The sequence below is a fragment of the Eriocheir sinensis genome, chromosome 9 (assembly GCF_024679095.1).
Source record: "Eriocheir sinensis breed Jianghai 21 chromosome 9, ASM2467909v1, whole genome shotgun sequence".
NCBI lineage: Eukaryota > Metazoa > Arthropoda > Malacostraca > Decapoda > Varunidae > Eriocheir > Eriocheir sinensis.
The window spans coordinates 10513483-10527207 of record NC_066517.1 but is presented as its reverse complement, the minus strand read 5'-3'; the positions used below and the strand labels follow the sequence as shown (position 1 = coordinate 10527207).

Here is a 13725-nt window from a genome sequence, read left to right as displayed (position 1 = left end):
TCCAGGTCTTGGTGTGCTGATCCTGCACCAGCACTCTGCCGCCGAGGACGAGGGGAAGACGTTGGCGAGTGTTAGCAAGCTCTTGCGGCACCCTCTCAATGTGCCGCCCCATTTGACGCTCTCGCTGACGTAGCGTCTGCCCCCAGAACCTGTCGACCTGTAGCCTGTGCGCGACGGCCGGCACGCCATCTCGCAACTGTCGGCCTGTCGCTAGCTGCGCCGGTGACTAGTAGATGTCCCGGAGGGGTGTATTGAGGTACTGCAGGAGCGCGAGTGACGCCTTGTCGTTGTCGAGGCTTCCGTCCGCCCCAGTGTTGCCACGCAGCACCCTCTTGGCCGTCTTTACAGCCGCCTTCGCCCTGCCGTTTGACTGTGGGTAATGGGCTGACGACACTCGCGTGCTCACTCCCCATTTCCTAAAGAATGCCCTTATGTCCTCACTCCCCAGGTTGGTTCCTCCATCCATGGAGAGCTGTTCTGGGGCACCCCAGCGGCAGAAATACTGCCGCAGTCGGTCTCTGATCCCACTCGAGGCCGTGCCCTCTGCCAAGTGTGACACTTCCAACCACCCCGTCAGCCGGTCTGCGTACACTAAGTAGTGGTGCCCCTCCAACTGACATATGTCAGCTACTGTCTGCTGGAAGGGGTAGCGAGGAGGTGGCGTGATTAGTAGAGGCACTGGGGGCTGAGACGGCGCATGGGTGTTGCAGGTTTCGCAGGAGGAGCGGTGGTGCCGTAGATCTCCCTCGATGCCGGGCCAGTACACAGTTTGTCGCGCCCTCCTCAACATGGAGTCGATGCCTTGATGACCCGCGTGGAGGTGTGCCACTACCTGCTGGCGTAGGTTGACAGGGATTACGAGGCGCGGGTGGTTCTGGTCGTAGGCATACGTCACCAGGCCTCGTTATGTGCCCAGCCTGTCTCTAACACCATAGTACGGCTTGAGACATGTCAGTTCTTGAGCCCTCTGGGGATGCCAGTCACCAGCCAGTACCTTGGCTAACAGCAGCTGGTAAACGGGGTCGTCCTGTGACGTCTGGAGCACCATGTCCTCATCAAGGGTGAGGCTGTCGCTGAAGTCTAGGGCTGCCACCACGGATGCAGCCATTGCGGTCGCTAGCTCTTCGTCCTGTTCCTCGTCTGTCACGTATGGCGGTGTCTTCATATATGGATGGATATCTGGACAGACAGTCTGCAGCGCAGTTCCTCTTACCAGGAAGGTAACGGACGGTGAACCGATGCCGCAGGGTTTGCTCCTTTAGGCGAAACAGGCGCGGATTTACGATGTCCGCGAGAGCCCTGTTGCCCAACAATCCCACAAGCGGGCGGTGGTCGATTACCAGCACTAAGTTAGGACACTCCAGCAGGAAGAGTCGTGCCTTGCGGAGGCACCAAGCCACCGCGAGGGCCTCCCCTTCGATGGGAGCGTATCCCGCCTCCGCTGCGGTGAGGTGGCGGCTGCCACAGAGAGCCAGACGCCACCCTCCTTTGCAGCAGAACGGAGCATCGGCAGGCACGCAGGAACAGTTCTGTTGGAGAACCACGAATCTGATCCCCTCCTTACTCCAATCGGTGATGACGACCGTGGGTCTGGTCCGGTCATAGTGAAACAGTCCGTCGTTGGCCAGCTGGCAGATGGTTTCCTTGGCCTGCCTTAACTTCAGCTGGAGCTGCTCATCCCAGTAGACCTTGCTCCCTGCAGGCTTCTTGAGGAGGTCCCTGAAGGGCGACATTACGGGGGCAGTGGCCAGGAATGGCGCCAGTTGATTAATTAAACCGAACCAAAACCTCACGTCAGTGATTGTGGGCTGTGCCGGCATGGCGAAGTTTCGGATGGCCGCCAGTCTGTCCTCTGTCGGCCGGTACTCCTCCCATCCAAGGTGGAAGCCCACGAACTCCACTTCGCGGCGGAAAAATCCGAACTTCTCTGGTTTGAGGGTGATACCTTTCTTGGCACACAGTTCCAGGAAGTCATATGTGTGCCAGAAGGCCCCCTCGATGCTGGAGTCGTAAAGGAGCGTGTCATCAACACACTTATGCTTGCGAGGGAAGTCAGCCACGGCATCATCTTTAATGACGAGATTTTCTATTCTCTTTTTTCTATTACTCTCTCGGTCCCACACGTCCTCTGCGTGTATCGAAACACACTAGAAATTAATCACAACAAGGAGAGGGTATTTCCCGGCTGCCTGGGATTGAACCCGCGACCAGCGTGACGGGAGAGCCACTCCTTACCGAGTCGGCCAAAGAGGTACCCCACTGGCTAAGTGGGTTATGGGAGGCTCGTTCATCAGGCCGTCGCCGCACTACACGGCTTTCCCCCCTATGTAGATTAATTTCTGTGTGTTGAGACCTTTAGACAGTGACCCATTTTGGTGCACAATTTCACAATGTCCCCGTAGAGACATACCTCCAACTCTCCCATTTTCTATTATCCTCGGAGAGCATGGGCCATCCTACCTGTTACCCCTTCGGGGAAACTCAACAGAACCGCAGGATAGGATGCCCACCGCTATGCCACCAGTTTAATGACGAGATTTTCTATTCTCTTTTTTCTATTACTCTCTCGGTCCCACACGTCCTCTGCGTGTATCGAAACACACTAGAAATTAATCACAACAAGGAGAGGGTATTCCCCGGCTGCCTGGGATTGAACCCGCGACCAGCGTGACGGGAGAGCCACTCCTTACCGAGTCGGCCAAAGAGGTACCCCACTGGCTAAGTGGGTTATGGGAGGCTCGTTCATCAGGCCGTCGCCGCACTACACAGCAAACCTCTTAGTGTAGGCATCGGTTCCAGAACAATGCCCCATAAGTGTACGGCAGTACTGGTACCGCCCCCATGGTGTAATGAAAGTCGTCAGGTGTGTGCTTTCCTCCTCTAGCTCGACTTTATGAAACCCCCAGTGCGCGTCGGCTACGGTCTTGTAGGAGTGCGGGGGTACATCAGACACCATATCGAAGGGGGCCGGGGTGTGGTGCGTCTCCCGTAGGCAGCAGGAGTTCAGTTTCTGGAAGCCGACTGTCCTCCTGGGCTTTCCTAACTTCTTGGCGACCACAACCATCCGAGCACACCATTCAGTAGCCTCCCCCGCCGGCACCGGACGAATTACCCCTCTCTTGACGTCGTCGTCGAGTTGTTTCTTCACTTCATTTGCCCAGTGCTTGGGGATGGAGGCTGGTGTATGGCCAGTGTGGAGTCGCGCGCCTTCCTTGAGGTGGATGCGATGTGGAGGGCCCTGCATCACCCGAAGTGGGTATCTGTCAGTGTTGAAGGTTGAGAACGAGAATTGTCGCAAGAGCCACTCCTCGAGACGTCCTACGTTTTCTTCGAGAGGCTGGAGAGGCATGGAGGTGGGTCTTGCCGGGATGTCACTGTCAACGTCGTCACCCACCAGCCCCGCCCCGGCGACCAGTGGTGATGGTTGGGGAAAGTCTGCGTGGACGAAGTCAAGTTCTTTGCAGGAAGTGAATGACAGGTACATACGCTCCACGGATTCAACGAAGTACACCTCTTGAACGGTGGAGCGTCCGGAGAGGCTGATGTGGCACGGCGCCGCGCCAAGGCTGGTGAGGGGAATTTTCGCCAGGTCTTGGATGCCAGCCCGACGCTGTAACTGCGCAGGCTTGAGACCTAGCGACACCATCAGGGTGGGGCCGGCGACATACACCTGTGCCCCCGTATCAGCTACAGCCGTCACTCTCCGCGTCACCCCGCTCGTCTGTGGCCCCACCACCACCTGTGCGAACGGGTTCGGGGCTCAGGGTCGCCGCGCCGACGGTAATACCGCTCACCAGTTTACCTGCCTCCTGTGTCCTGGTTGACTTGCACATCTTCTTGAAATGGCCCCGCTTGCCACACGCTCCACACCTGCGAGAGTACGCCGGGCACGTCGTTTTATCTGCACTATGCCTCTCGCCACAATTATAGCACTGCCTGGCCGCTGTGTTGGGTTGGATGTCGGTGGGGGGATTGCGACAACCATGCTTGGCAGGGCGTGCTGGTTGGCGCGAGGCGGCAACCAGAGGGTCCCCCTCAGTGACATCATCGGCAGTGACGTCATCGGCAGTGACGTCAGCTCCCGCCATTGCACTTTCCCGCGAGAATTTTGCCGCGTCGCGCTGGGCCGCCTCAAAGGTGGAACAAAAGCTGCGTAGGCTGTCTGCGTCCTTGAAGAAGTCACACCGGCGGAACACTTCCTGTTTTAGGGCGGAGTCGTGCAGGCCCACCACCACTTACCGCATTAGCATGTACTCAGACAGGTCACTGCAGCAGTCGGGGCACTGGAAGCCACAATCCACCGCCTCTTGGGCGCACCGAGTCATGTACACTCCCAGTGACTCACCTGGGGCCTGGCGTGCGTTAAAAAACTCCGACCACCTCACGGCTTGGTTCGCTGTCTGCAGCACAAGTTTACCGATGGCGTCCAGCGCGTCCTTAGGCCCCAGAGCCTCCCATTGCTCTGTGTTGAACCTTGTGTCCAGGGCGCATTGGAGGACAAGGACACAGAGCAGCCGGATGTGTAGCACGGCTTCCTCATCAGGCCACGCGGCCAGACGCAGCCACGTCTTCACCGAGCGGCGCCACGTTCGGAATCTTGCGGCCGTCATTTCCATCTCGCACTTCTCTGGGGTAGCAGCAGCAGTGGGTCTGTTGCTAGGTGACCGGCGTGTCATCAGTGACGCCATGCCACTCAGTAGGCCGGTCAGGTCGGGCCCTGTCATGGTGAGGGCAGGGCGCCGTGTTGCCCTGACTCTGTTCCCACGAGATGTGGGGACTCCTGGGCGGCGTGTTGACGACATTGTAGGCGTAGTTGTGTGACTGAGCTCCCTCACTGCGCCATGAAGGATTGAAGATAAAGCCAGGAGTCCTGATGAGGCGTTTACTGAGTATAATCCGTACAAAGGGGAATGCATGATACCTGCGATGAGGCGGCTGGGAGACTGACGACTGACGTTGGTGGGAGTTAAGCGTCGTTAAGTTGCCAGATGCCTCTATCCTACAGTGGTACTGTTGTGCTTATAGGATAGTGGTGTATTTAGAGAGCTGCCTAAGGGTTTAGAGAGTTGAGACTTACTTTTTCTACAGAACTTGGTCAGAGGTCATACTTGACAGAGCTTGACCAACAGCGACTGAAGATGATCTACAGTTGTGACGTCTGCAAATCCAACCAGGCAGGTAAGAACACACACACACACACACACACACACACACACACACACATATATATATATATATATATATATATATATATATATATATATATATATATATATATATATATATATATATATATATATATATATATATATATATCCTTCTGTAGTACGGAAGTTGAACGAAAATTTGTAAAGCGCCCTCTCATTATCAGTGCACACATTGGTAGACCTTTTTTTTACATTGATAGACCTTTTTTTAAAGTTTTTACTTTTTAAAATTTTTATTTAAAATTTTTACTTTTTACTTTTTACTTTTTACTTTTTTATTCTTCAATATTGTTTTTTTTTTTTTGAAAACTTATTTCTCTTTGTTTCTTAACTATATCAACAAAATCTCAAGACGCAAACCGTAATTAAAATTGATTCATTGTCATTGTAAGCCAAGATCTTTTCAGAAACATGAAATCTCTCACGATTCTTTGTAATCTGCTTCTTGGTGAATAAACCTATTATAAATATATATATATATATATATATATATATATATATATATATATATATATATATATATATATATATATATATATATATATATATATATATATATATATATATATATATATATATATATATATATATATATATATATATATATATATATATATATATATATATATATATAGATAGATAGATATATAGATAGATAGATAGATAGATAGATAGATAGATAGATAGATATAGATAGATAGATAGATAGATAGATAGAGCTAGGTAGATAGTTATATAAATCTCTTTTTATTTCATATTACACTTTATATATATATATAGATATATATATATATATATATATATATATATATATATATATATATATATATATATATATATATATATATATATATATATATATATATATATATATATATATATATATATATATATATATATATATATAGGTAGATAGTTATATAAATCCCTTTTTATTTCATATTACACTTACTATCTCCCAGTTCTCCAAATTCGTAATTGTATGGGGATTGCCTTTTCCTAACCATAAATATATACACATAGAAAAAGTCATTAGGCCAAGTTTAGGGCATTTACAAGGATACTATTTGATGCAACTATATTTTTAATAGTCCTGGAGTGCGGGATCGACCTTCATACACACACAAAAAAATCCATATTTTATGCAATGGGGTCTATTCAGAGTTGCTGGCCAGCGGAGAAATGTGTAATATAACTGGATGATAATATTACTGTAACAACTGATAATAACGTATGAATGCAAAATTTCCCTAGTGTTTGACAGTGCAGAGGACGTTAGCAGGAAGCTTAAACCATTCTTTCAGTTAACGTAAATTACTTGTTTTTCTCTGAGAATTGTTACAATTACACTGCACTGCTGTAAGTGATACTATTATTAGTCTAATAAAGAAATGTAGTTGATAATTTTTGTTCTTTTATTTATGGTAAACGAGATATAATAAATGGCTAATTGGAAACTTGTCCTCATTAAAATCTTTCTTGCATGAAAGCTCTGGAAAGTCAAGCAGAATTGGACATTTCAGAAAAATTCCAATTTTATTACAATATTTGCCGAGTACCTGTTTTAGGCGTATCAGTCTCGCTTTCGCCGAAATTGTAATCTAACTAACTATTGGGGAGCATATGCCCTGGGGGCGCCGTTTCACTCATTCGCCGACGTCTTCCCGAGCAAGCTCCCGCGCAGCTGTCCTACTCAAGTCCTTCCCGGCAGGATCGGTTGACTTGTCCCAGCCATGAGCTAGGTGGGCGTCCCCTTGGTCTCCTCCACTCAGGATCGACGTCCTGGAGGCGTGCCACTTAACCAAATAGCCGGAGTTGGCGTTCACGAACCCAGCCCTCGATTCAGTTTCATGGAGTAGTCGCTAGTTTGACACGAAATAATTCCAGCGATACCCCATTATCCTGCGAAGGCAGTTAATCGAGGTGTAAATTAAATACGTGGTATCCCAACGACCGACCTGTATCCAACACTCACCAAGACTTTGTTTACAAACTGTGATGCTTGGCTCAGACAATTGTTTTTTTGAGACTTAAAGAAGGTCCACGATTTTAAACATAACCTAGGTGTGAAGTATCTTAGAATATAGGATCCATCGCCACTCCAGTTTAAGCAAAGCTTCACAGTTTGTAAACAAAGTATTGGTGAGTCTTGGAAATAGGATGGTCATTGAGATACCACGTAAATAACTTACACTTCGATTAAAATTTTGTTAAATGGTAGACTGATACACCCGAAGCAGCTACTCAATATATATATATATATATATATATATATATATATATATATATATATATATATATATATATATATATATATATATATATAAAGTTAATTTCTGCTTGATTTTGCAGTGCTTTCATGAAAAAAAATATAATTAGGACAAATTACCATTTAGTCAATTATTTTGTTTCGTTTAACAATAAATAAAACAACGACAATGATCAATTATTTTTATATAAATAATAAGATTACTTAATGTAGCCAGAGAAACAGAGGTAATTTAATATAATTGAAAGAATATTTCAAGCTTCGTGAGCACAAAGACGTAGCCGCTGGTCATATCTGGTAACGATAACTATACTCCATTGCACATTATACCGTTTTTTTTTTTTCTGAGCCTAATATATTCCCTTTGTCTTTTGTCTACCAAAATTATTTATTTCATCCAGGCAGCTTGCTGTTCAGGTACCCAGGAGATTGCTCTAGATTCATCCAGTGCTCCAATGCACAAGCTTACATCATGGACTGCCCTCAAGGACTCCACTTCAATAACAAAAAACAGATCTGTGACTACCCAGACCAAGCCGAATGCACCACCCAAAGCGCATGACCTTCTACATCCCACCTCCATTTTACACCCCGGGAAAGAAAATGGAGCACAACATGGAGAGATGAGAAGCAAGATGGAAAAAGATAAAAAGTTGAAGATATCCTAATAACTATTTAGAATAAGAAGTATACTTTTAAAAGTACCAGTCTAAGCTTGCTCGTCAACATGCCTTGTCAGATTATGATCACCTATATATTGCAGATCCAGTTCATGGAGGGTAAATCTAAATAACAGGAATGGTATAAAGTGTTTTTTGGTAAGTATATAAGCATCATGAATAATGCCGTTTCATTTTCCTTGACTTGAACGGTGTACGAGGGTTATGTGAATAAGAAAAGGTAGGTAGAAGGAAGGAGAGGGAATAGGGAAAGAAGGAAGAGAAGCGAGTGTTTTATACAAATACAAAGAACTACACTTTGGACGATTCAGAGCATATTCCTCATACTCATCCCCCTCCCTGACCTCAATGATCAGATGCCTTATGAACCTAATAGAGTGCCTGCTGTTGTCCCTAAAAAGTGTGCTTCTGTGCTGACACCCTGCCTGGCCAAACTCTTTCGTTTTTGCCTTTCAACATCTACCTTTCCTTCCTGCTGGAAGTATGCCTACATACAGCCTGTGCCTAAGAAGGGTGACCGCTCCAATCCATTAAACTACTGTCCTCTAGCTTTACTTTCTTGTCTTTCTAAAGCTTTTGAATGAATCCTTAACCAGAAGATTCATAAGCATTCATAAGTAGGAAGACACCTACCAAAACGGGCGTAAGCCACTCCCGGTGAGGTATATACGGGAAGCGAAGAGGATGCTGCAAGCCCACCAAAGACCCTTCCCGTGTCCTCACTTTCCGTTTCCCTATTGCCTCATCAACACCAGAGAGTAGTTCAGTATGATCTCAAAAGACAAATCCTCTTATTTTCCCCACCACACTACATACACACACACACACACACACCATTTCTCCAAAAAAAAAATCAAAATTCAAAATGGCTAATACCAATACTCGGAGGCCCCGTCCTGAAGGGGGGACCACAAATGCCCTCAGAGCTGACTCCAGTTTTGGCTATCGACCCAAGAGGTGTCTTCATAGCTCCTCAAACTATTTCTTTATTAACTTCTGCAACATTAGCGGTCTTCATTCCAATTTTCCTTCTGTGGAACACCACCTCTCCTCCTCTAAACCTCACCTTCTCTTCCTCACCGAAACTCAGGTCTCGGAGGCTACTGACAGTCATCTCTACTCTGTTACATCCTATTATCTCTATCCTAAATTTCAATCCAAAGCTGGATGTTGAGTCTACGTACGCAACATCACTTACTCTCGTGTCCATGCCCTTGACTTTTCTGAATTTTCCACCATCTGGCTAAGACTTAACTGTCACTCTATCACTAAATACGTCTTTACTGTTTAACTCTCACCTACCTCTACCAACTATGTAAAATTCTTTGACTTTATGAACTCTAAAGTGGAGCACATCTTGACTCACTCTCCCTTCGCTGAAATCTCCGTCTTAGGAAATTTCAATGCTTACCACCAGCTTTGGCTTTCATCTTCTTTTACTGGCCAGCCTGGTGAACAAGACTACAACTTTGCTCTCCTCAATGATTTAGAGTAGTTGGTTCACTACCCTACCTGTATTCCCGACCACCTTGGAGACACGCCCAATATTCTTGACCTTTTCCTAACCTTTAACCCTTCGCCTTACTCTGTCAAACTGTTCTCTCCTTTGGGCTCCTCCGATCACAACCTTATTTAAGTATTCTGTTCTATCGCTCCTGTACATCCTCAGGACCCACCGAAGAGGTGGTGCTTTTTGGCATTTCGCTTCAGCTCGGTGGGATGACCTGAGGATGTTCTTTTTCCGATTTCTCGTGGAATGATTAATATATCCAGGAAAGAGACCTCTATGTATGTGCCCAGCGCATCGAGGTGTTTGACTCTGGAATAGAACACATACAACGTACTTTCTCTATCCCTCATACTAAGAAGCCTTAGTTTAATCACGCTTGTTCTCGTGTTAATCATGATCTTTACATTTCTGCCCGGAATCGTGCCAAATATATTCTCCGACTAAGCGAAAACTCTTTCATTAATAGAGTGCCACAACTTTGCTTGCTCAAATTCTTCCAGAAACTTCTGGCACCTAGCCAAAAATGTCTCCTCCATCTTTCTCTCCTCTCCTTAATCCTGATGGCAGGACCGCCGTCACATCTGTCTCTAAGGCTGAACTCTTCTCTCAGACTTTCTCTAAATACTCCACTCTGGACGATTCTGGGCATATTCCTCCTACTCTTCCCCCCTCCGACTCCTTTATGCCTGTTATTAAGATTCCTAAGAATGTTTTCTATGCCCTCTCTAGCCTCAATCCTCAGAAGATTTGTGGACCTGATGGAGTGCCTCCTATGACTTTGGTCATTCTCTCCTAGCCGTTCCGGTGAAACATTTTACTGTTACTTTAGACATCTCGAAAGCTTTCGACAGAGTCTAGCACAAATCTTTGATTTCAAAACTACCCTCCTACGGATTTTATCCCTCTCTCCTTTATCTCCAGTTACCTTTCTGGCCGATCTATCTCTGGTGTGGTAGACGGTTACTTCTTCCCCTAAACCTATCAACAATGATGTCCCGCAGGGCTTCCAATCCCTCTGTTGTTTAATGATAATCTTCTCTCCAAAACAAACTGTCCTATGCATTCTTACGCCAATGACTCTACTTTGAATTACTCACCATCTTTTGATAGCAGGCCTTTCCAACAGGAACTATATGATTCCAAGCTAGAGGCTGGAGAACGCTTAACCTCAGAGCTTACTGTCATTTCCGATTGGGGCAAGAAGAACTTGGTGTCCTTTAAAGCCTCAAAAACTCAATTTCTCCACCTGTCAACTTGACACAATCTTCCAAACACCTTTCCCCTGTTCTTCGATAACACTCAGCTGTCAACTTCTAACAATAAACATCCTCGGTCTATCATTAAGGGAGCGTCACTTACTTTAATTTTGTTTGAGGACATCAAAATTTAATCCATTCTTCGGTTTATTTATGCATCAATTCTTTTGTAATGAAGTATCATTCCATCATTCCTGTACTGCCTGAGTAAAACACGTAAATCCCTTTAATAATAACACAAAAGTACGCAAAAATTAAAACATCACTTTACCTAAGGATACCACTGAGCCATTCTTTGAGAAAGGTTTGCTCTTTGTCCCTTAGTGTAGAACATTTATTGTGGATTCCTTTTTACTTACTAGTCTGCATCTCTCCGTATAATATTTTACTTGCAAGTAACCTAAAATAACTGTGAATTTGAGGGGAAAGGAACAATGAAATATGTGTGAAACTAATTATATTCATTTCACTCCACATAAAAAAAAGAAAAAGGTTTCCTCTTTGTGACAAAAAAAAAAAAAGATCACTCAAATCGGTTGAGGCATAACAGAGTTATGTTCTTCTAATTGCCAAAAAAAAAAAAAAACCAGTTTTGAGATATACGGCATTTAAAGTTTGAGGCGTAGCTGAGCGTACCGTTTAAATCGTGTATTGGGGATGCCTACGGTCGCAATATTTTTATTTATTTTGCTAATAAAAAACACTTTAGAAACCAGGTTTTACCACGAAACTTTGAGAGACTGTTACCATCATCACAATCATATTTTAGAAACACATAACTAATTTTCGTCAAATCTCAAAAATTATCGTACATTTCAGTACGACGCTCCCTTAACTCAAAATCTCAACTGGAAACTTCATATCTCATCCCTCACTAAATCACCCTCCTCTAGGTTGGGCGTTCTTTACCGTCTCCGCCAGTTCTTTCCCCCTCCCAAATACTGTCTATATACAGAGACCTTGTCTGCCCTCGTATGGAGTATGCATCTCATATGTGGGTGGGTGGGGGGGTCCACACACACAGCTCTCTTGGACAGAGTAGAGTCTAAAGTTCTTCGTCTTATCAACTGACAGTCTTCTGCCTCTTAAATTCCGCCGCCATGCTGCCTCTCTTTCTATCTTCTATCGATATTTTCACACTGACTGCTCTTCTGAACTAGCTAACTGCATGTCTCCCCCTCTCCGCTGCCCCGCTGCACTCGACTTTTTACTCGAGCTCATCCATATACTGTCCAAATCCCTTACGCAAGTGTTAACCAGTATCTTCACTCTTTCATCCATTTCACTGGTAAACTCTAAAACAATCTTCCTTTGTCCGTATCTCCTCCTCCCTACAACTTGAACTCTTTCAAGTCCAAGTTCAAGGAGACACCTCTCCTCCCGATATTGACGTCTCTTTTGGCCACTCTTCTGAACTCTCATTTTTTTTTTTATGGGGGCAGTGTTTTAGCGGGCTGTTTTTCTCATCATTCGCTTTTTTTTTTTTCCTCTGAGCTGCTTTCTTTACTGTATAAAAAATCTAGTACGGTGAGGTTAACCCTAGAACACAAGGGCCGTCATTTTTCTGCAAGTGAAAATTTGAGATGTGTGCTGTGTAACGGAGGGGGGAGGGGGGTTCAATAGTCGGCCAACATAGTTACAATCATTTGAGTGGTTGGCCTGTTTGAGGATGGTACTGTATCCTTGCACTCTTTCTCGTATTTCGTAATATAACGATAAATGCACTAAAATGCCTTCCCCAGCGCATTAAGACAAACCGTGAGTTTACCAGTTTGACCTAGAAATGTGCCCTTGTGTCTGTTTTGTGTTTATTTCAGGAGAGTTACGGTTATAACAATAAGAACGAAGAAATTGCACCCCACCCTGAGGCAATTCAAGGGTGATAGGTAGATCATGATGAAAAAAGTTGGAAAGTTTGGTTTAGTCGGCGCAACATCTGTTGTCATATGCCGGAGAGAGACAGGAGGGGGAAGGAATTATAGGAGAAGAGAACAGATCACAGGAGACGGGACACAACCCCCGATTAATACCTGGTACCCATTCACTGCTGGGTGGACAGGGGCATAGGGTATCGGAAAAGCCGCCCAATTTTCTCCACTCCGCCCGGGAATCGAACCAGGGCTGTCTCGGTTGTGAGCCGAGTGTGCTAACCACTGCACCACGAAGCCCCCCTAGATCATGATGACCCCTTATTATACATGATAGAGGAAAATGGCTCATCAGAAGAAAGTCACAGTCTCATCCATATCAGATGACTCTAGTAGCTATTACAAACTGTCAAATAGTGAAGAAGAGACAGATAATGATGAGTCAAAGCGAAAAGCGGCTAAAATGGCCGCATCTAAACCACGCAAAGCTGGCCGTCAAGAACGCGAAGGTCGCATTTTTTATCAGCAGCCACCACCGCCCCTTCTACCACCACCATCACCATTACTACAATCGCCAACAGCATCATCACTACCACCACCATCACCATTACTACAATCTCCACAAACATCATCACTACCACCACCATTGCCATCACGCCACAAAGTCCTAGCCACTACCCCCTATCCAGCCTGCCTCCACTGATGATGTTTCTAACCCCTCTTCTCTATATTTTTTCATCCCAAACCACGGCTAACACTTATTCGGATATTAAGTTACTGTTATTGTCCATTTATAACTTCATATATACAATCCAAATATATACTGTTCAAAACTCCTTTTTCGACATAACGAAAAAAAAAAAAAAAACTTTTGGGATCGTCTGACCCCCAGCTCTTAGTGATGTCAGAAGGTCCTGGGGGGGTTGGGGTGTCAA

General features: G+C 45.4%; 1 protein-coding gene across 1 annotated transcript in view; it reads left to right on the top strand.

The window, feature by feature from the left end:
• Nucleotides 1-11926, top strand: part of LOC126995912 (astacin-like metalloprotease toxin 5) — a 119946-nt gene extending 108020 nt beyond the window's left edge. The window contains exons 7-8 of the mRNA XM_050855805.1: nt 5089-5178; nt 7878-11926. Of these exons, the coding sequence (XP_050711762.1) occupies nt 5089-5178; nt 7878-8038 (251 nt within the window). The 3' untranslated portion in view covers nt 8039-11926. The remainder of the gene's footprint in view (nt 1-5088; nt 5179-7877) is intronic.
• Nucleotides 11927-13725: the final 1799 nt, after the last annotated feature.